Source organism: Triplophysa rosa, linkage group LG14 (genome assembly GCF_024868665.1).
Source record: "Triplophysa rosa linkage group LG14, Trosa_1v2, whole genome shotgun sequence".
NCBI classification, from domain to species: domain Eukaryota; kingdom Metazoa; phylum Chordata; class Actinopteri; order Cypriniformes; family Nemacheilidae; genus Triplophysa; species Triplophysa rosa.
The window spans coordinates 2,193,542-2,218,176 of NC_079903.1; the positions used below are offsets into that span (position 1 = coordinate 2,193,542).

Consider the following 24,635-nt stretch of genomic DNA (forward strand, 5'->3'; position numbering starts at 1 on the left):
ATATATATATATATATATATTGTCACGCCCGGTTGCCTGCACCACTGTGAGTCACTAGAGGACGTTCCTGTGTTGTCTTGTGTTCCTGCCTGTTGTTCTGGTCATGGACTCCATTTCCCATCATGCCGTGTTGTCATTAGTGTTCAACCTGGTTCAGCTGTGTGTCATTTCCAGTTTTCAGTTTCTATAAAGCCATGTGCAGGGCTCTAAAGCCCAACATCGCATACTGTGACAGTACGTACTGAATTTGAATAAGTACCTACCTATCGGCTGTTAAAACAGTACGTTCTATATAGTATGAGTGGAAGTAGTATGAATACATTATGGACATACTGCGTCCGCCATGTTTTATGGTCATGTGACCCGTATGCTCTTTGACCTATGACGAATAAACTACAACCTACACGTGAGCGTTGATAAAAAACATTATTTAGTCACGAGAAATTCATTTATTGGCACTAAAACTAAAAACGGACGTCCGCCTTAAAGTTTTCCGCTATATTTATTTGATTTACTTTTGAACTTTGACCGATATTCAGCATCTGTGGCATCATGGGATAGAAAAGTGTCCATCCGATCCACACTCACGAATCTCGGCAGAAGTGACCATCTGGATATTTCTCGCCTACTGGTTTTGCATACTGAGGTTTCGGACATACTACTCAAGACTCATACTCATTTTCGCCTACTAAATAGTATAGAAGTAGGTGATTTCGGATGCAGCACTGGTCTGCCATTGTCTATTGTGAGTTGTTGATAGTGTTACATTCCTTGTTTCCTTTGTCTTCCGTCATGTGTTTTGGATGTATATCACTGTGGACTTTCATTTAAAGGATTTAAACTGCATTTGGAACCGCTGTCTGTTGCTGACCTGTGCTCCACCGTAACAGACAATGGGTACAAATGTACTTTATTTCTAAATTATACTTCAATGTTAAATGGCTATAATTAATGTTCAGATTAAGGGAAAATAATTGTATTGATTCATCAGTAGTAGTACTGGATTCAAATATACAGGTTTTCATTCATAAAATGATGCCATTAAAGAAATATTCAAACATAGACTGTCATTATGTTGTTTCTACATTAATTTGCAGACTAAATGTGAAAGTATTTTTAAAACGTTACTGTTTGTGTTAAAGTAATCGTGATAATATAAATTCATTATTTTCATTACAGTGTTTATGTAAAAGGATCATTTTTGTTTTATTCTGTGAACTACTAACAATATTTCTCCCAAAAATAGAATATGGTATCTATTTGTATTTATTTTCAGAAAATGAAAACTGGAGAAACAGGTCAAACTGAAAATATGCTCTGCATTTTTTAAGACCTCAAATTCTTTTAAAGAAGTTCATATTCACTTTTATGCAATACAACAATAATATTTGAACATGGTCCGTGTACGTTTTATTCATTTGATATCCTATTCGAAATCAAATAACGAGAAATTGAAAAATGACTAGTGTCTCGTTTTTTCGTATAGTTCACCAAACGGAAATTTCGTTTTTGGCCCGATATTTTAATTTTCGTTTGCCGTTTAAAAAACGGATTTTGGCCTCAATATGGCATTCGTACATGTGGTGCGGTGCTGTAACGCCTCTTTCACCCGATTGGTCAAATAGCTCACCATTCTGTACAGCAGGGCTAGTCAACTGGCGGCCCGCCAATCATCTTTTCCTATCCCGCCTTAACATTTCAAATAAGTGGAGAGACTTTAAGAACGGTGTGCTTTAAATGCACGTCCTCCTGAGACACATCTTTAAAAGTCCAAAACGCTGCTACATTCAAAACGAAAGTAATTCCCGCTGCTCATAATGATTTACGTTTTATAAAGCGATTTGATCGGTCAGTCCAAGAAACTTAGTGTTATTTACAATGTTATCAGCAATGCATTGCACAGCCACAGGCAATCGGTTTGCGCACGCGATAGGTTGTTTCTGTGCCCTTGAAAGTAGGCTAACTGTAGGAAGGGTACACCACGTGAACGGTTGTCTCAGATAAGGGGAAAACAGTGTTGTTTTTATTACTGCATTCATTATGTATAACGGCTATATTTACGAAAAACAGCTGTTCATCTCCCCCCAGAACTCGCACTATACAAAGGCTCTGCCCTATAAGTGCGTGGGGCGCATGAATGCGATCGGAATTTCACCCGAAGATGTGATATAGCGTTCAGTTTCTTGCACAGATCAATTGACTCGCTTTATAAGACGCGAATTTAACGTCACAAGGGGCAGGGATTACTTTTGTGTTGAATGTATTTGCGTTTTTACTTTTATTGATTTAACTTTAATTAATGCAACCAAATATCTTCAGAAATATCTTCTTGAAAAAACAATGCCACCAACATCTCGATGTACTGGAGGACTGTGGGTGAGTAAATTAGTAGCAATTTTTGGGTAAAGTAACGCAATAAGGAATATAAAATACAATTAAAAAGACAATATCCCTTTTAATTTAATATCATGAAAAGGCACAAATACTGGATGCAATATTTGTGTGCATGTTTTAATGTATGGCCTATAAGTAACAGCAACAAAAACAGTATAAAAATCGTGACTACAGATCGACCATGTAATGAAATGACACTACATCTTGTTGATATTTCTATATTGACGAAATATAAAACATATATAACAAACGAATAAAATATGTTTTCACCACGAAAACTCAATGAACGAATTAAATGTTGTTTTGATGCGCGTGCATCTGATAAAATTCTCCCGTTGCTTCCATGCACGCAAGGCAACAGACTCGCAAAGCGTTTTACGGCCCACCAATACAATTCAGATTGTATATATATTTAAACCAGAGCATAATAACTCATAAATACTTTGTCTGCATAGTCTAAAAGAATATGACACGCAAATTTTAATGTATTATTTGACATGAACTATCATGATTAATATCAAGAGCAATAATAACATTGTTTAAATCTTGCAGTGCCTGTTGTTTATATGACATGTGATGTACTCCTCTAACTCAACTCAAAGACATGATCATCAGCCTTAAACTTTGTTTATGTCTTTTTTATCATTTATATTTATAGTATACTCTTTAAATTACATTAATCTATCACATTATATAGTACTGGTGTAAATATGACATATTTGAGCATGCATTAAACAGGAATAAACCGTCATGCTGCTGCAGTTTTATGATGGCTTTTGTTGATAACATTTTTATGTTTTCTTATTGGTTGAAACAACGGAATAAGTATAAATTGTTGAAATAAATGCACAATGACAATAATTATAAAAATTGCCTCGGAAACAGCCGATCCTTAAACAAACATTTATTTATTAGCACCAAAGCAATACTATAGCCTAGTGTAAAATCCTTTTTTTACTTCATTACTTTTTTCACTCAAGGAAAAATAGTGCGTACGCACAGTCAAGAGCATCCGTACACATCCGTGCATATTTACGCCAATATTTTTTTTTTTAATAAATCCGGATACGTGCGTGGAAAACAGCGTACGCACAATTCTATGCCCATTTTGTACGTACGCCTCGTTTATACATCAGGCCCCCCTGGTGTTCCATTAATGAGTTTTTTTTTCTTCCCTGGTGGAACGGGCATATTCCAAGATGACAATGCCAGGATTCATCGGGCTCAAATTGTGAAAGAGTGGTTCAGGGAGCACGAGACATCATTTTCACACATGGATTGGCCACCACAGAGTCCACACCTTAACCCCATTGAGAATCTTTGGGATGTGCTGGAGAAGACTGCGCAGCGGTCCAACTCTCCCATCATCAATACAAAATCTTGGAGAAAAATTAATGCAACTCTGGACGGGAATAAATGGACATTCTGGACATTGCAGAACCTTATCGAAACGATGCCACAGCGAATGCGTGCCGTAATCAAAGCTAAAAGCGGTCCATCGAAATATTGGAGTGTGTGACTTTTTTGTACGGGCAGTGTGTATATATATATATAGAGAGAGAGAGAGAGAGAGAGTTTTATTATTTAATTTTTTTTAACAATTTCTGAATAAGCTCATGCAGACCGAATGAAGAATTCATTAATAAAGCAGATTAAAGGACCACACATAAACACTTTATATGATATAAGTGATATGTATATGATATTTTTATATGAACATCATGGCGTTTACAATGTTTTTGTTGAGAAAAACAAGCACATCTAAATGGTCGGGTGAAAGTCGAGTCTGTTCAATTCAATTCAATTGTATTTATATAGCGCTTTTTACAATGTGCATTGTTCCAAAGCAGCTTTACAGGAGCAAATAAGAAAAACACAGAAAGGTAAAACACAGCACATTGCATGGTGTTTATAGACCAAGCAAGATCATTATAATAAATAATATCTAATAAATAAATGCAGTCTCCCGGTGAGCAAGCCAACACTGCACTGCTCTGCTGTGGCGAGGAACTCAAACTCCAACAGTAGCCTAGGTGTCGACATAGCTTACACGCAGATAAAGCCGTGTTTTAAAGGTTGAAGCGATCAAGCTTTGAAGCGCTTTGTATTAATTAATTTTAAAGTAATTAAAAAATTTAAAACTGCATTTAGCCGAAGACAACGTTATTCTTGTATTATTTTAGAATAGGCCTAATTGACGAACATAAATTACTCGCTTGTTTTTATAGCCACTTTATTTATCATCACAATACGGACCACTTACGGCATTGTTCCTGCCTTTTGTTCACACAGGGCGCTTTCTGATGCAGGCAACGTCATTAATAATACTACTACTAATAATAGGTACCTTTCTTGATCAATCCCACTGAAAGCACTCTCTAGCAGTTTTACAGAATTTTCTGGGATCAACGTCTGTGAAAGGGGTGTTAAATGTGGAAGTTATAGTGTTTACAGCACACTGCATGGCGTACATTGCAACACATATTTCTGCTTAAATATCACGCACAGTTCACAGCAAGCAGTGGTTCGCGTTGCGACAATAATTTGTATTAAACTGAAGGACTGGCAGTGCCTCTTATTCTGCCGGGCAGAATTAAATCCGTACAGAATGATGAGCGATTTGTCCAATCGGGTGAAAGAGGCGTTACAGCGCCGCCCACATGTACGAATGCCATATCGAGTCCAAAATCCGTTTTTTAAACGGCAAACGAAAAATAAAATATCGGGCCAAAAACGAAATATCCGTTTGGTGAACTAAACGAAAAAACGAGAAACTAGTCATTTTTCAATTTCTCGTTATGTGATTTCAAATAGGATATCAAATGAATAAAACGTACACGGACCGAATATGTATTAGGAGAGTTCAAAAAAAAATTGTCTTTCACATGGCTGTTGGATGACTTTATGTCAAAGTTTGATCTTGTTAAAATTCAACAGACACTGGACTGGAATGACCACAACACATCTAGAAATACTGATTACATGAAAATTTGGAATGGTCTCTCAATTTTTTCCACGGCTGAATAGTATACAGTCTAAAAGTCTGCATACATTAAAAACTTTAGTACATAAAGTCAGTCTATATAAAATATATGTAAAAGTTAATCTGAAAATATAATCTCACAGGTGACAAAGACGAAGCAATGTGAAATGCTTTCCGCATCACTTTGAAGACGCTAAAGGTAACCCTACCTGTCACTTTTTAATGCGCAGGGTTTCCCCCTTTAGTGTCCCAGCTAACACATCACGTATCCGTTACGTAATGTATTGGTACTTTTGGGTAATTTCATTACTTACCAACTGGTAATGTAACTGGCATGTCCCAGGCACGTAATCTCATTATTATTAGTTTTTCTCGATTGCTTAAACACATTTCTTGAAATTATGGCTCCTTTTCTCGAAACTCTAAACACAAATCCATAACTTCTCACCCAATTCCCTCAATATCCTATTTTTGGGACAAAATGAAGCTCTCGATTCTAAACCATTCAAATTTGCTGAAAAAGATAACTTTTCCCCCAAACATGACGCACAAGTCCTCAGAAACACTCACACTACAAAATAGTCGTAGACACTGGTGAGATCAATTCAAAACACTGTTACTAAAAGCTCTTATTGGGATTCAAGAAAAGAGTAATTTGACAGCTCAGTGTCTAGTACAATTTACAACATAAAACAGTGCAGAAAGAGCAAAATGCAACAATGAGCTTTAGGGAAAAAAATTATATTACACTACTGTTACGGTAAATAATATTAGATGAAAGTAGATGAAATAGACAAGACAAGAAAAGTTAAAAAAACAAATATATATATATATAAACTGGGTATGCAACACAATACAGAATAAAATTGCATAAATATATAAATAAACATGGCATCCTATGCACCTTTGGCCCAATATCAATACACGATACTATAGCAATTTCTTGGTCTTCTGACAAAATATTTTTTTGTAAGTAGTCGTCTCTGAGTTCTGCAAAAATAAAAAATATGTAAAGTTAAAAAATGCTACAAACAAACTTGACAATCACAGATTTGAGGGTGTACACGTGCTATTCAGTTTACTGGATACAGAGTAGTGCAATTTCTCTCATATAAAGTGTGTACTGTAATTATACTGTATGTTTACTGTAAGTAGTATAAAGCCCAGTAGATGATTCTAGGATGCACAATTACGTGTGCTCCTATTGATATTATCCTGAGATTCTGATTGGTGTGTCATCAGTTTTGCCACTGAATGTTTACTGAAGGATAAATGTGTGCTATTTGAGTTTACATCTTGACACTTCAGTTCATTATAGTGTCTGTTTGTGTTTTCTGAATGAGAACATGGTTAAAACCTTTGCAAAATGAGGACGTTTTTATGGGGTTTGTACAAGTTGGTGTATTGTTCTGAGAATGTGTTTATGCTGTTGTGAGAAAATGGTGAATTGTTTCATGAATTGTGTGTTAGCAATCGAGAAAAACTGTAAATGACCAATTCACGACCTTGTCTTTACAAGTTTTTTGTTAAACAAACCCTGCGTTCCAATCAGCATACTATCCGTCCTAATAGTATTCGAAAGTAGTATGTCCCAGATCATAGTATATTGAAAATAGTATTCCAACGATTCCCGGATAGTCTTCTACTTCCGGTAAAAATTCGAAGTGCAGAGTGATGCACACTCTAACGGCTGATATTACCCACAACTCACCGCGAGTAGGCGGAGTTTAGTGACTCTCCACTACATTAATAAATTAAATAACTGATGCGTTGACTAGGCAACCACAGCCATTTCTGCTTCCTGTTAGTATGTCCCAGTATCTGTAATCTTGCTTGCCATGCACTCAAAAGTACCTACTATTCCAATACAAAAACACTACCTACTATTGGGGCATAGGTTAAGTAGGCGAATTGGAACGCACGGAAAGTGTGTCCAAATGAGAATCTGTAATAATTTCTCTGACAATTTGTTCCTTTCATGAAAATTTGAGCTTTTGATTATAATCAGTTGATATATTATTTTCTAATTTAATATTGATCAGATTTGTTTGTGATGATTTCAGCTATGCTTTATATTTGCTGTATAGCAAGAGTGTGGTGCCGCTTTTACCTAAGACTATGTCGCTAACAGTCTCCCAGATTCCACCCCTGTATCAGGTCTAATGTCGGAACCGTGTCACGTTCATTACTCGCTGAACATGCCACTCGCTATTACTCACGCATCCGGAACAGTATCTAATACATTATCATTATTATTATTATTAATATTGTGATCTCAACAAACACCACACACTACATGCCAGAGCAGAGATTCTTAATACTTCTCAACAAATAAATGGCTTTTATGAAAATGATAGTAAAGTGAAAAATATTTGAAGTGTTTTCATTAGTATTTATGCTTATTTAATTGTTAAGTACAGTATATGCCCAAGTAAATGTCACTGTACATGCATGATATATGGTATGTTTTAAATAAAGTTAAACGTCTGGAAAACATTTTGTCGTTCGTTTGAATGTTTCTAAACATGTTTGTGTACTGTATAATGGTTGGATGTTTTTTTTCTCAGGTGTGATTCTGTACTGATAACAAAATATTTTGGATAGTATTATCCAATAGTTTATAGTTAAACATAATGTATTTTCTATTTTCACAGGATATGGAACTGGGGTAAAACCATATAAATATGGTGAGTGGTTTTAGATTTCATTTATTTTTATCAAACAACCACCCTTAAAGGCATACTCCACACAAAAATGAAAATGTTGTCATGAATTACTTAAGTAGTTCCAAACCAGTATGAATATCTTAGTTTGGTTGTAAACAAAGAAAGATGTTTAGAAGAATGTCTGAAACTTAGATTTCTGGGGTAGTCAAAAAAATGGTAGTCCAGAACTGTTTGTTTTCCTAATTTCTTCAAAATATCTTCTTTTGTGTTTAACAGAAAATAAATATACTGTATATACAATATTTCCCTTTCTGTCAGTCTCTCAGCGTTGTGTCGAACCGACAGAATGGGGTTTGATCTTGAGAACGTATCATCTCTGATTGTACTTTTAAAAGGCCAATGAACTTGACGAATGGCATGGCATGCCAGTCTCCGCCCTGTACATACGGGTATAAAAAGGAAGATGGCGTGCCCATTCATACACCTTTTGTTCTTCGGAACATGCTGAGCATATATGCTGAGCGCATTATCTATGGAAAAACTACTGTATTCTACGACGCAGAGCAGCGGATTCGTCCTGGTGTGTGCGATTTCCCCTGGGCATTTTGGTAGTGAGACGAGGGTTTCTACTAGTGCAAATTTTGCTAGAAGAGCATCTTTCTCACAGCGTGCACTTGCCGCCACGCATGTCTCGCCACTGTAATCTTGGATGTGGTCGGCTCGTCCTCGAGCCTGACAGGCACGATAGCTGCATCACATGTCTGGGTCTCCAACATGCTGAGGTAGCGTTCGTGGATACGGCATGTCCGTACTGCGAGCATATTGTGGTCATGGTTGGCTGTGTTCTTTTTGGACCCAACCACAACATCGTCTGCTTTCCGTTCCGCAGCGGCGGTGATATGGGAACTCCCATGGACGTTAATCCATCACAGAAAATTCCGCGGACCATCCATACCCCGTCACGCTCGCCTACCCTGTCTCCGATGGGTGGCAGTAGTTCCATAGCAGATCTACAGATCAGCATACAGAGGACGAGGTGTCAGTCACGGCATCGGATGGCGACTTCCTGGCATCAAAAGCTGAGGATTCCCTGGAGCTCCTGGCTATCGCCGGTTGAGCCCAGGACGAGTCTGACGCGGAGATGACAGGCATGCTTTCCCGGGCCGCCGCGAGCCTTGGGTTACAGTGCACCGCACTGCCTTCCCCGCAGTGCTCACGACTGGATTCTTGGCACGGCTGGATACGGAGCGTGGTGGCAAGCCGCGTTCTGCCCCGGTACTTTTTTTCCCGGAGGTGCATGAACAGCTAACAGAGACCTGGAATGCACCCTTTTCAGCGCGTACACGTCAGATGAGCTCGGTCGCTCTGACTTCCCTCAACGGCTGGGCAGCTAAGGGCTATGTCGATGTACCCAATGTCGAGCTTGCCATCGTGGTGCACCTGTGCCCGCAGACTGCCACCACCTGGAGGAACCGACCAACGCTCCCTTCTAAGGCATGTAAGTTTTTGTCATCGCTGGTGTCGAAAGCTTACACTGCTGCGGGTCAAGCTGCCTCCGCGCTTCATGCCATGGCCATCCTGCAGGTCCACCAGGCTAAGGCATTGAAGAAACTGGATGAGAGAAAGCACGGGGGGCCGCCTGAGAAGGGGGTGCCGAAGCCGGGGCAGGAGGAACAGAGGAGCGGGGATGCTGGGAAGCAGACGCCGTCCGGGACCTCGACATCCTGCAGGGGACCGGGTCGCGGCGGGGTAGAATGTGCTTTATAGCCTCCGTCTGCTACAGCCCAGGGAGGACCAGGACATCGGGCGCAGCTCCAGCCACACCATAGCTGTCGAGCTGCACTAAGGCGTCCTCCCTGGGCGTTTCCAGCATGCAGTAGCCTCTACCTGACATTGCTTCATGCCAATCCCACAGCCTTCAGCACTCTCCAGTCGACGGTGCATCGTGCAGCGAAGACTTATGGCAGGTAAGTCAGCAGCCCGCACGTCTCCCCAGTGCTCCGTCCCTGGCGAGACAGCCATGCTGCCAGCCACAGAACCTCCCCCCACGGGGACGATGTTGCAGATCTCCCCACTAGTTCCTCTGTCACGGTATCTGGGGGCCTGGGTACAGCTCCCCAACCCAACGCAGTAGCTAGTGAGGACGATCCATCCGCGATCCAGTTTGCCAGGCGCCCGCCCAAGTTTCGGGACATTCTGTTTACCTCGGTGCGAGGCCAGAATGCTCCTGTTCTTCAGGCGCAGGTTGCCATACTTCTGGCGAAGGGGCGATCAAGCCGAGATGTCTACAGGGTTTTATAGCCCGTATTTCATCGTCCCCAAGAACGGTGGGGGGCTGCGCCCCATCCAGGATCTGCACACTCTGAACAAGACCCTTCACAGGCTCCCGTTCAGAATGCTGATGCAGAAGCACATCCTGACAATGGTCTATCCGACATCAGGATTGGTTCATGGCATTCGACCTGAAGGACGCTTACTTTCATGTCTCGATTCTCCGACAGCACAGACTGTTTCTTCAGTTTGCCTTAGAGGGTCGATGTGAGGGACCAAACAGCCAAGGAATGGAGGACACCACAAAAAATCTCCCGGGAAAAATAGTTTAATAACAAAATCAAATTTCTTAGAAAAATCGTAAAGAAATCAATTAACACGTAAACTTAACAATGGTCAAACAAATCAGAACTAAACTCAAAGAACTTAACTGAACAAATTGACCCCCTAAATGAGGCAACAGAGAAATATTTAAAGGGTTGGACTAGTCCATTCTAAATCACAAGAGGAAATGAAAACAACAAATACATCAGACTACAATAAACCTTAATCAAACTAAAGAAAAAATAAAAGAGAAATATACTATAAAGAAACCATAAATCCCCGAACATGCCATCGCACACCCCCTTTAATTCAGCATATTGGAACTGGCGGGTGGAACAAAAGAGCAGCGGAAACCGCAAGCCAGTCCTTTATATGGACGGACTCACAAACTGGAAACCAAGGATCTTTCCTCATCTCCCCACACCACGGTAACTTAAACTCAAAGAAACAAATTATTACATATATACTGTATATATACAGTACAGCAACTAAATTGTGTGCACTCCAACCAGTTAACATGCACTGCTGTGTAATAAAGTGTCTGAATGAATGTAAACCAGTCTGGTGTCTTGTCTGTACTGAAACTGAAAAGTATAAACCACTAAATAAAGAAATAATAATACCAAACAAATAAACGTATGTATTTAAATATATGTGCATAACGAAATTAATGTTGGTGTATAAGAGTGTGTGAGCGAATTACCGCTATGAATGTATGGCCGCATCACGGGCCATCACAGTCGAGCATACCAATACAAGGTTCTGCCCTTCGGTCTGGCCATGTCTCCCCGTGCCTTTCCAAGGTCGCGGAGGCTACTCTCGCTCCCCTCAGAGAGCAGGGCGTGCGTATCCTCAACTATCTCGACGACTGGCTTATCTTGGCTCACTCGCGAGATCTGTTGTGTATGCACAGGGACCTTGAGCTTCGGCACCTCGACCGATTGGTGCTACATGTCAACTGGGACAAGAGCAAGCTCTCCCCCACGCAGAGCACCTCTTATCTCAGTATGGAACTGGACTCTGTTACCAATACCAGTCAATGCTGTGCTGTCTGACCCTCGTCAGGCAGCACTCAGCGGTCCCGCTGAAACTTTTTCAGAGGCTCCTGGGGCATACGGCGCCCTCGACGGCAGTCGTGTCGCTCGGGTTGATGCATATGAGACCGCTTCAGCACTTGCGTCAGAATCTAGTTCCTTTGAGAGCGTGGCACACCGGCACGAGGCGTATTCACATCACCTCTCACTGCCATCGCACCCTAACCCCTTGGACAGACATGTCCTTCCTCCGGGCTGGAGTCACGTCGTGGTAATGACAGACCCCTTCCTGCTTGGCTGGGGTGCTGTGTGCAATGGGCATGCAGTGGCATATCAATTGCCTAGAGTTGTTGGATGCTTGGCTTGTGTTGAAGAGGTTCCTTCCTGTCATCCAGGGCAAGCACGTGCTGCTCCGCATGGACAGCACGTGCTGCTCCGCATAGACAGCACATCTGCCGTGGCGCATGTCAACCACCAGGGGGACATTCGCTCATGGCAGATGTTGCAACTTGCCCGGTGCCTCATCCTCTGGAGTCAGCAGCTGGTGGAATCCCTCCGTGCCACTCATATCCCGGGCGACCTCAACCAGACAGCCGACGTGCTCTCTCAGCAGGTTCTCTCAGCAGGTTCTCTCAGCGCTCCCCGGAGGGGAGGAAGACCCAACCCCTTCCGTGTTGTGTCCAGTACACGCCCTGCACCTCTACTTGGACCACACGCTGCTCAGAGCTTCAGAAGCTCTGAGCAGCTCTTTGTCTGTTTTGGAGGATAGCAGAAGGGGATAGCTGTCTCCAAACAGAGATTGGCGCACTGGATCGTGGACACCATCACCTTGGCGTACCGATTCCAAGATCTCCCGTGCCCACTGGCAGTGAGGGCTCACTCCACCCGGGGTGTAGCCTCCTCGTGGGCACTGGCTCGGGCGCCTCTCTGGCAGACATCTGCAGAGCTGCGGGTTAGGCTACGCCCAATACATTCGCGAGGTTCTACAACCTTCATGTAGAGCCGATGTCTGCCCGCATCTTACACACCAGGTAAGACCAATGGCCGGCTGGGCGTATGCCTGCGAAGCGCCTTGTCCCCATCTCAGGTGAGTTAGTGTGCTGTTCCAGCTTCCCTACTTACTCCACAGGATGAAGTATAAGCATTCCGGGTGAAGCGGCTCATATTCCAGGCCCAGTATAGGTGAGTTTCAAAATTTGAAGCTAATGCTTCGACGGAATGCAAAATCAAGCATTTTTGGCTGCAGAAAACACAAAAAATCTCAGCAAAATCCTGTGGGGACTGTTTAATATTTGACCTATGCATCATTCACATCCTAAACCACTTTTAAGATACCTTTGGCATTGACCTGAATGTATAGAGCACAGACATGACATAAAAATGTTGAACTATTATTATTCATTCATATGTTAATAACTGGGATGATGGACAGTTGTATAACAAAGAGCTGTAGTTAAGAATGCATATGTCTCTATACAGATTTGATCTGAACAAGTTATGATTGTGTGTCTATTTTTACGTTTGGAGGAATGTCAAGGTTTGTCCTTTGTTTTAGCCATTACAGCTGCATGGCCAGTTAAATACATTCCACATGTGAGGATGGCTGCCCTGGCCTAAACCTTGAGAGACTACAGTAAATATATATTACTGTATACGCTTTGTGAAAACATTTGCATTTAGTAAAAGGTAAGTGTTAGTAAACGTTTTAATTACATGCTTGGTTTCTCTTTTTTTGTGCCGTGTTTATGTCCAGAACTCAGATAGCTTTAGTATGCTATTAAGTGGATAAAATATGGAATTCCTTGCTTTTCCACCCAAAAGTTTGAAGTTTAAATTATAACGCCGTCCTCCCCCCAAAATATACACTCTCAGGACTCCACCCCATCCCCCCGCATTCCTCACATTTCCAGCCTTGTTTATATAGCTTCGCCTAAGGGCTTTTGACACTTGAAATCGTTAACCCCAGGTAAACAGAATCCTGGATTATCTGTTTCACACGGCTTATAATTAACCAGGGGTTAAGAGATACCAGAATTTTTTTTTTCTTTTTCCTCTCTCTCCTCTCTTGTCGCTGTCGCTCCTTGTGCATTCGTCTCCTTTTCTCTCGTCTCGTCTGTCCATACCCCCAGGTGCTGTGGCCACCAAGACTGGCCCCCGGGGGGATAGTAGAGCACAGTCTCATGGGTACCCCCCGGTAGAGCTGAAGATCTTTGCCCGAACCCGACGGGTTCGGTCGGGTTCGGGCTTAATTTCTATCATTTTACATGGGCCGGGCTCGGGCTTGCGCGGTAAATGAGCGGTCATGTGATGCGTTCCGATTAACGCGACAAAGATGCAAAAATGGATGCTGAGGGTTGCAACACATTCTCACTCCCGACTCGGTCAGCGCCCTTCGGCGTCACTTTTGAACGCGCAGGGTACTCCTTTGACGTCGTTTTTCGACGTGAAAGGCACGCGAATTTCACCGTCATTATGAAAATGTATATTAGATATAATTTGCAATGATGATGTTTCGGGGTTTAATTTAAGTTTAATGGCCAGGATAATTGCATTTACATGACACTATTCAGACAGTTTGAGCAAGTAATGTTTATTGAATGTTTAAAACAGTTTATTTATCGTAATATAAAACACATAATACAAGCAGTCACAATGTCGTTCAAAAATACAGATATTACAAGGGTACCAACGCGAAACGATCGATTTGTATGAGGAACAGATGCGAAAGCAATCACCGTCCGCCGTAAATCTCAAATCCAGTGAAGAACGACGTTCAAAATTTTCCGCCAGAGGAAGTTACGTCAGCTTTGATGCCATTGGCTTTCCCGTGACTCGTGTCCGATCGCGTCATTTCGTTGGCTTTGAACGTGAAACGGTATTGGCTGCCGCAACCGACTGCATCTAGCTGTTCCGGTTTATCTTTTGAATGGGAGCCTCAGCCGAGTTCATGTATTCACGGACACGCACGGCATCTCCATTGTAATGTTATCGTAAGGCTTTGGTGCAAAAAGGTATGCGAAACAAGTTGTTTGTTTTATTTTGTAATGCTTTTGGTCAGTTTGTGTAATAAATACCTGTGACTGTACTTTTATTCGCGTGTTGTGTTTTATATGGCTGAGAAGTGGTTAGGGTTAGGTTTAGGGTGAGGTTGGGGTTAGGTGCTACAAAATATTAAAACCATAAATAATTATGAAATTCTAAGAATTGCACGCATCTCGGTCTGGAGCATTTAGAAAACAGCAACGCAGTTCCCTGTTCGTCGAAAAACAACGCCAAAGGGGTACTCTGCGCGTTCAAATGTGATGCCGTGGGGCGCTGACCGAGCGTAAATATGTGACGAGTCGGGAGTGAGAACGGGTTGGCTGAGGAGGTGAAACGGAGGCTTGCCTCTGGCGATTACGTTTTGGTTGCACCAGCAACTAAAGCAAAGTCTGAGGTGTGGAAAAGTTTTGACCATGTGCATAATATGAATAATGAGCCAGTGGGATATGTGAGATGTTACGATGTTACAGAGGACTTATTTATTTCTTTGTTCCAACATCCAAGTGGCCTATAGCCTACGTTAGTCATTAATAAATTATGTTAAAACATGTATAAATTACTCATTCTTGACAAAAAGCTGTGCGCGTGCGCACATTTGAATAGCCTAATGTCGGGCTGTAAACGGGTTCGGGCTTTTAAAAAGCTGTCAATCAAAATGTACTTGTCGGGCTCGGGCCGAATTCTGTCAGGCTCGGGCACTGTCGGGCCTAACTTTTAAGGCCTGATTACAGCTCTACCCCCGGCCTGTGAGGGGCGATGGGGGTGTGTAACGAGCAAGGCGGGACAAGAGCCGTGAGGGAACAATGCGAGGCCGGTGACGCTTGTGATAATGAGTGTCAGCTGTGCGTAGCACCGGTCTCGCATCTCTCATGGAGGAGAACGGAAGCATAAAAGGACGAGCGACAGGAGTGCACCACGAGAGAGGACCAGGCCTGGACTTTACGTTAGGTTTTATTATGTTTGTGTGACTGGCATTTTACTTTAGTTTTTTTGTTCGTTTATTTTATTAAAAGTTTGTTGTTGAACGTTCGCCAGTTCCAGCCTCCTTCTTCCCATTCCTTGAACTTGTTACAGTCACATTTCAATGTCATACTTTATCCTATGTGTAACCGGTCCTACTCGCCCCGCTCTGCGTGGGCCTCGAACCGACGTCGGTCCGGATGGGAGACGGGCGCTCTAACGAGGAGGCTAAAGACCGCAGTCTCTAGCGTCTGTCGCTAGAGTGTCTCTGTTGGTCGGGGAGTGAGGTTTTACACACTGCACAGCTCTTCACTAGCTGGCCTCCGTTACATATGCAAATGAGTTCCATACAGATGAAGAATGGAAAGTGAGCCCCATCTGACATCAACAGCCAATCACAGCAACTTGAATGGAGAAGCCCAAAATGCAATCTCCTCCTTATCTGCAAAGTACATTTTCAGTAGAAACTCTTTGTTCTGAGTCTCTACAGAGACTGTAACAGATCACCCAAGTTCCGAGTCTCCCCTTTGGGGAGGCATAACAGATGAGCAATGCTCTGAGTCTCCGCTCCAGAGAGGCAGTAACATAACAACCAAAGTTCTGGGTCTCCAGCCCATGCACCCAGTCTCAACGATCAACTACGTCCCGAGTCTACCATCCAGTGAGACAGCAACAAACGTCTACAACCTTTACTTCGAGGTACCTTCATCTGCGTGTTTCAGACTGTTGAGGACCTTTCTGCATCAGCTTCCAGGCCTCGTCTGTGTGTTCCAGATTTATAGGACTAGGACTTTATGGTGCTTCCGGAGATTGGCATCCTACAGTGCTTCATGTTCAAGGCTGTTAAACAGAATCTGACTCCGGTCTGTGCACACCTCTAATAAGCCCCAAACTGAACTGTCCACTATATTGCAGCTTGACATTGGTGGGCTTGTTACTGTAATCCCTCAATTTTATATGCAGCACCAGGAAAGTCTTAAGGCAGGTGTTACATAACTTTTAGCACCCGAGCGGCGAATAATGTCACATAAAACTGTTACAGTTTCAAGGCACATAGTTTTCAGTTGAAAGAAAATGGGTGTACCTGGTGGAGTAGCTGGAGGTGTGCCACCAGTTTTCTTTATTTTTGTTATCCAGACAGCTGCACTATTTATTCAAGACATTATGTTATGTAAAATGTATGTGTTTAGATCTTCACCTTTACCCTCAGCTTCTTTAGGAAGGCAGTGGTCGTCTTGGAGGTGTGTTTGGGGTCGTTATCATGTTGTAATACTGCCCTGCGGCCCAGTCTCTGAAGGGACCATGACCATGACACTCCCACCACCATGCTAGACTGTAGGCAAGACACACTTGTCTTTGTACTTCTCACCTGGTTGCCGCCACAAATGCTTGACACCATCTGAACCAAATAAGTTTATCTTGGTCTCATCAGACCACAGGACATGGTTCCAGTAATCCATGTCCTTAGTCTGCTTGTCTTCAGCAAACTGTTTGCGGGCTTTCTTGTGCATCATCTTCAGAAGAGGCTTCCTTCTGGGATGACAGCCATGCAGACCAATTTGATGCAGTGTGCGGCGTATGGTCTGAGTACTGACAGGCTGACCCCCCAACAGCAATGCTGGCAGCACTCATACGTCTATTTCCCAAAGACAACCTCTTGCATATGATGCTGAGCATGTGCACTTGACTTCTTTGGTCGACAATGGCAAGGCCTTTTCTGAGTGGAACCTGTCCTCTTAAACCGTTGTATGGTCTTGGCCACCGTGCTGCAGCTCAGTTTCAGGGTCTTGACAATCTTCTTATAGCCTTGGCCATCTTTATGTAGAGCAACAATTTTTTCAGATCCTCAGAGAGTTCTTTGCCATGAGGTGCCATGTTGAACTTCCAGTGACCAGTATGAGAGAGTGAGAGCGATAACACCATATTTAACACACCTGCTCCCCATTCACACCTGAGACCCTGTAACACTAACAAATCACATGACACCAGGAAGGGAAAATGGCTTATTGGGCCCAAATTTGCCAGCGGTTTAGACATTAATGGCTGTGTGTTGAGTCATTTTGAGGGGACAGCAAATTTACACTGTTATACAAGCTGTACACTCACTACTTTACATTGTAGCAAAGTGTCATTTCTTCAGTGTTGTCACATGAAAATATGTAATAAAATATTTACAAAAATGTGAGGGGTGTACTCACTTCTGTGAGATACTGTATGTTATCTTGTCCTGCTTCCGCACGCATCATTCACAATGTGTCCTATTTTCGTCCGTGACATTCACGGTTTGTTCTGACGCTGCAAAAGCTTGCAGGTAACATTAAAGCCTAATATAACATAGATTTCAGTACGCTGTTCTTCTGCATGCAGATCTTTTAATATTACACTTTTGTACTTGTTTCCCATTTATGAAAACATGAAAGAAACAATAAGAATGTTTTTCATATTGGCTGCTGTGTCACTGATGTGCTGCGTTCGTAAGTCCGCTATGATAAAGTGTCTGCTGCATTAGGCTAATACATACATTATATTGATGTTGTTCTAAAGTCATAGGCCGTCACAAACAAACTCAACACATTTTTCTGTTGTTTCATCTATTAGTGCACACAACCCTTTCAGTTGACTTGTTGTAAATGTCAGGGAAGTTTGGTCTGTACACACGCTTCAGATCTGAAGTAACGTTAGGCTGCTGTAGAGATCCACTTGGCCCATCAAATCTTGTTGCAAAACATTCCCTAGCTCTTAGTTTATTTAGTAGTATTAGTCATCATCGACCCGACTTTTATCACATAAAAGTCGACCTCAAAATATCTGAGGTCATTCAGTGTACAGCAGGGGTCACCAACTAGTGTCCATCCGGACCTCAAAGCCTGTTGACATAATAAATAAATGAACGCCTAACATTATTTTCTAATGCAATTAAAGTTATTACCAGCACATCAAGGGAAAACGGACCCTAATTACATAATGGCAATATTACTTTCTTTTCAAAGTTTGTATACATTGTATCACAATTATGAATGCACCACAGGATATTTATTTCCATTTGACTCTAAATTGTTAATATATTAAAACATAACATAGATATACTGTACATAGATATTTCATAATTTATCTGGAAAAGCAAGATAGTATGATAGTATTGCTTTTCCAGACAAACTATGAAATCTAAAATGAAATCTTAAAAAAGTTATGCTTTCTTTTTTCAGTACAGTACAATTGTAATTGTCGAAATTAATACAAGTGCAAACTTAAATGAATACAAATAAATGCTTAGCAGTGATCTGGTTTGTCGGCAGGAGTTGCAGGAGGGGCAGGGACAGTGCCGGGAGCGGGGGCTGTAAAAGGAGCAGGGACGGTACCGGGAGCTGGAGGAGTGCCAGTGCTTGGAACTGGGACAGGTTTGGCACCCGGAGCAGGGGTTGGAGGTAACTGATTTGCTGACCTATGAACAAATTACAATCAATGTCAAATAATTGACAGATATTGACCAGCAATTAATAAAACTGATTTCAATCTTGAAGGATATCCCGGTGGAATCAAACCTCCTAAAACCGGTATGTTGATTTAGGGTTATATACAGCTTTGCCAATACTGTCATTAAAATTTGTCAGTAATCATGCTGTGCAATGTAATGTCAATGCCTAATGCATTAGTTTCTCTTGTCTGCCAGGTTTTGGGATCACTGGAACTGGTGCAGCAGTTCCAGGTGCAACACCTGGGGGTACTGGTGTGGTGGTGGTACCGGGTGGGACAGGGGTGGGTGTTTCTGGTGGTACTGGGGGGCCTGCTTTATCAAGTGGGAAACCAGGTACAATATAAATAATGTGCTTACTGTATTTCTGATACAATATCACCACCAAATGGCAAAAGACACGAAGCACAAATTATGTTGTTCCTGGCTACTATACGAAACTGTGTTCATTTTACAGCAAAATTCCCAACCTTGGCTCCTGAGGGGACTGCTGTACCAGGTAAAAAATATATATACGCTGTATATATGTTATACATACTGTGTACACAGCCACCAGAAAATTCAGAGACCATTTCAGAGACCGTTTTTTTATTTACTATTCATAGGTGTGCGTTTAGGTAAAATGCTAATTTCTGTTTCAATCTGTGAACTACTAACAATATTTCTACCAAATTACAAATAAAAATATTGTTTCTATTTGAATTTATTTGCAGAAAATGAAAACTTGAGAAACAGGTGAAAATAACAAAAAGATGCTCTGTATTTTTTCATACCCCAAATACTGCAAAGAAAACAGTAAATATTTTCTTTAATGAATATTTTCTTTAATGATTATTTTTTTAATGAATATCGGTATTGGACCGTATCCGATCTTGTGCGTTAGCTGCAGATGTTACCATAATAAAGGGACTAACTATTATGAAACCACAGAAAAAGCATGCACTATATTCCAAGTCTTTCTTATGTCATTCGATAGGTTTATGTGAGGAACAAACAAATATAGCATAATTAGTCGGGGAAACTCTGACCTCTGCTGGTGCTGTCATCTATCTATCTGCGGTCAGCATGCGAAAGTGTTCGGTGACAGTCAGGACATTACTCTTTCCAAGATGTTCCAATGTTTCTGTTATTCTTTATAATCACTAGAAAATAGTATATAGTTGTGTTTAAAATTACTGTATTTTGCTGGAGCTGGTTCTCGCTGATGATTGTCAAACCACTGGAAGCGATCTTATTATTCTCTTTTTAAACCTAAGAGTATAAAAGGCAGTGTAAACGGTTGTATGAATACAATGCACGATAGGTTAAACGCATAACATAACTTTTATTTTCGTTTAAAATGTTATGAAAATGGGGAGCAAAGTTACCAGCTACTTCACAAAGTAGTACCTCTGCCAACTCTGGGAATAAAATATATGTAATTCTACATTGATCAGGAAAAAAATAGCGCTAGTATCGGATCGTAAAGTATAAAGTATACATGTTTTCATTTGATCTTTTTGTAAACCTATATAACATATTTAAATGCTGCAGTTGATTCACTTGCATTGATATAGTCAGTAGTTGTCTACTCAAACTTTCACCGCAACAGTGTTTATTCCTGCCGGATTAATGTGTTTGAAATCATGACATTTCATGTTTTCTTCATCTTTAACAGAAAAGTGAATTGCGCTGATCTGTGTTCTGTTTGATTGGCTTTTTTCCGCACGTGTCACACTTTCAGGTGTGTGCGCTTCACGAACTCTGGATCAAACCTGAGTTGACAGAGAATGTTTATACCAAGCATTGTGTCATGGCAGACACAAGAGAGAGACCCAAGTGCGGGGTTAACAAGGCTTCATTGACGAGCAAATAGGAAGCAATAATGTGAGAACCAGTCTATGAATGCTCCAGTCCACGTAAGTGCGAGTGAGAGTCCACGGGAACAGGCTGATCCGTCCACGGCTGTCGAAGACCTCTCTCGACCCGGGGTGCTCGTCGTGAGGGAGGCGTGCTGTTGCTGCGAGAGCGGCGGTCTTACATTCCCTAGGAGAATGCTGCGGGAATCGGGTGGATGCCATCCGGGACGCCACCGGGAACTGGGGAGGAAGAGAAGATGAGAGCAGGAGACCAGAGCAGAAACGAACTCACCATGAAGGCCGAGCTCGACTGGGAACACCAGGTGAGTATCAATAGGCAGACTAGGAATAACGTGACTGAGACTAAGGTACTGAGACTATGGCAAGACAAGACAGAGTAAATAATAATAGCTTCAATATATGAGCCGTAGCTACATCTAGGTCAGTCTGAGCAGGCTGTAACATGCAACGGTCAGACACAAGACGAGAGACACAGATGGGTAATAAAGGGGACATTAATGAGCGGGGCATAGGCTACAGGTGCGGTGGCAATAGTGGGAATGAGATCGCTAAATGAGTAAATAGTTAAACAGACGTGCGAGTGCTGAGTGGAAATTCACCCGTGCAAGGAAATCCTATCGGAGACACAAGGGCTGGGTAAGTGACGCAGACACTGAGCACGTGGCTAGCCGGCGACTCCCCACGTGCTTGACAATAACGCCACAACCCGCGTGCAGATCGAACCCCGACCCGACCAGGACCATGACACATTGTGCTACAGCTGAAACTGATCTAAACCAGGTTGGGTTTATCTGGTTTTGTCAACCCAAAACTTACTCTGCAACCCAGAGTTTGTTCATCTCGCTTTGTGCAATAGGTCTCTGAGGTTTGATTTTGTTAAAATTCAACAAACACTGGACTGGAATGACCACAATACATCTAGAAATGTTGATTTGAGATTAATAATTGGAATGGTCTCTTAATTTTTTATGTGGCTGAGATAGGTATATACAGTACACATACCTATAAATAGTAAATTCAGATGAACTGAAAACAATCTTGAAATGGTCTCTTAATTTTTTAATTAAGTTGTATATTGTGTATGATACATGATGTATGTGTTCTGTATGATACATTGGTGACTTGTATGGAGCAAAATGCATGGTTACATTAAGTGCTTTTGACCATTCAGTGTAAGTTTTATAGTCAAAGACATTAAAAAACCTTATGTGAAGCGCAGAATGGGGGTGCAATGGTCAAAAAGTCCATCTAGGGCAACTTTACATAAAAACAATAAATAATACAAATACAAATTATTTATTTTCTTCTTAATGCCATTCCAACATCTATGGCTATATTAAAGGCAGGAACTTAAAGGCAGGAACGTGCTCTTGCTTTTCATTAATCGGTCATTACATTTACATTATAGTCCAGAATATTTAGATGTAGTGTTCAAAAGAATTTGATTTCTTTATAATAAAGGATTTAAATATTGTAAAAGCAAACTAATTAGGTTATGTGTGTGTGTGATTAATTTAGATTGAAGTGCCTGTTTTGTTTTTTTCTGCCTCTGGTCTGTACACTGACACAACACATTTTATTGGGGTTTGCCAAGAAATGCCAGTTTTAGTTAAGGAGCGTACAAGTGTTAATCACACAAGAGTCACTTCTAATAATACACTAATTATGCAAAACCTAACAAGCCAGTACTCACAAAAAATAGTTGAAACAATACCCACGTACAGTAATTAGACTACATCATATCAACACTAAGTAGGCAGCACACTAGATTTTGAAACATTGCACATGAGTTCCAAAATAGATGCACGGACGGACGGACGGACGGACGGACGGACGGACGGACGGACGGACGGACGGACAGACAGACAGACAGACAGACAGACAGATAGATAGATAGATAGATAGATCTCTATCTCAGATAGATCTCATGAGACTACATAATAGTCAACCTCTATGCTGTCCTCACTGCAGTGTAGCAACTGCAGCTATACAACTAGCTAAACTCTTCCTCTAAATGAAGACTCGAGTCGTAGTAAGCTTTAGATGCTCTTTACTGTGGCTCTTTTTCTTCTTTTACAAAGTCAGAGTGAAAACTGTAACAAAGAAAACTATAAAAATTACCATTTAGCGCTGTAACATGTGCCTTTCTCATGTAAATAAGTAAAAATTAAACGTTTTTAAATGCAAATAAATCAAATGCCTTCTTCATATAAGTAACATTTTTTATCGCTAACTAATGAATGTAACTATGAAATGATTCACTTACGATGTTGCCTCTGTGGCGTTTACAGTGTTGAATACATGCAGTAGAACACAGAAATGTATCTGAGTAGATCCGGCTAGCCTCCTCAACTACTGACCAAAAACAACCCGAGAACCAGGAACTTTTCGTCGGGACAAAACCCTTCAAATTAAGAGTCTCTTCAAAATAAAAGTTCATTCGAATTTATACCTGAAAGACAACACACTCCCCGTCTGACCTCTGCGAGGTCATTAATTGACCCCTAAGAATTATGAGAGTCTGTGTATATCAGTCTTTAGTAAGAAGTAAGACAACTTGTGAGACTGGCCTGAAGAAAGTTTTTGACAGTCCCTGATCTGTGGTCCTCAATTCCACCTTCCTCACCCTTCCGTCATCTCCAGGCAAGGCCTTTGTGATCATAGCCATGGGCCAGTTGTTGCGGGTGGCTTCGCTGTGTTTGAGAAGGACGATATCTCCCACTTGCAGGTTTTTGTGGGATTTGGTCCATTTCTTGCGACGCTGCAAGGTTGGCAGATACTCTCGACTCCAACGATTCCAGAATTTGTTGGCAAGAGCTTGTACTTGTCTCCACTGCTTGGTGAGGAGGTCTTTATCTGTGAAGTCTCCTGGTGCAGGTGTAACTCCAGTTTTTTGGGTTAGGAGCATAGATGGCGACAGAATGAAAGGATCTTCAGGATCGTTTGAAACTGGAATTAGTGGCCTTGCATTTATAATAGCTGTCACTTCCGCCATTAGCGTGCACAAAACCTCGTGGGTCAACCGAGTGTACTGTTCGAGAAACATTGAATCCAGGATTCTTCGGGCCACCCCAATTAGTCGTTCCCAAGAACCACCCATGTGTGAGGCATGAGGAGGGTTGAATTCCCATGAGCACCCTTGTTGGTTTAGATACCTCTGAACAGCGCTCATTCCCAGTTCCCTGCATGCTCCTATGAAGTTTGTGCCACGGTCAGATAGTAGTTGTTTGGCAGGTCCTCTTATGGCAAAGAGACGCCTGAGAGCATTAATACAGCTTGAGGTGTCCATTGACTCAATGACCTCAATGTGCACAGCTCTGGAGCTCATACAGGAGAACAATATAGCCCACCGCTTGCTCTCAGCTTGTCCTCCTCTTGTTCGTCTGGTGGTAATGCACCAGGGTCCAAAGACATCCAATCCCACATATGTGAAAGGAGGGCAAGTTTGGAGGCGTTCTTGAGGCAAATTTGCCATGCGTTGCTCTTGCATTTTGCCTCTTAGTTTGCGGCAGGTTATGCATTTGTGTAAGACTGAATTGATGAGCCTTTTTCCTCCAAGGAGCCATAGTCCTGCAGATCTGACAGCTCCTTCCGTCAGGTGACGGCCTTGATGTTTGACCTCAGCGTGAT

At 41.9% G+C, this 24,635-nt stretch overlaps 1 protein-coding gene across 12 annotated transcripts in view; it reads left to right on the forward strand.

The window, feature by feature from the left end:
- elna (elastin a) overlaps positions 1 to 24,635 on the forward strand; it is a 169,320-nt gene that overhangs the window by 118,858 nt on the left and 25,827 nt on the right. For 10 of the 12 annotated variants that reach the window (XM_057350344.1, XM_057350354.1, XM_057350356.1 and 7 more), the window contains 5 exons: positions 8,032 to 8,064; positions 18,971 to 19,099; positions 19,196 to 19,228; positions 19,345 to 19,482; positions 19,604 to 19,645. In XM_057350344.1, coding sequence (XP_057206327.1) covers positions 8,032 to 8,064; positions 18,971 to 19,099; positions 19,196 to 19,228; positions 19,345 to 19,482; positions 19,604 to 19,645 — 375 coding nt within the window. Of the gene's footprint in view, positions 1 to 8,031; positions 8,065 to 18,970; positions 19,100 to 19,195; positions 19,229 to 19,344; positions 19,483 to 19,603; positions 19,646 to 20,869; positions 21,186 to 24,635 lie in introns of those variants that run through there. The other 2 variants (XM_057350357.1, XM_057350355.1) reach the window with 2 other exon arrangements.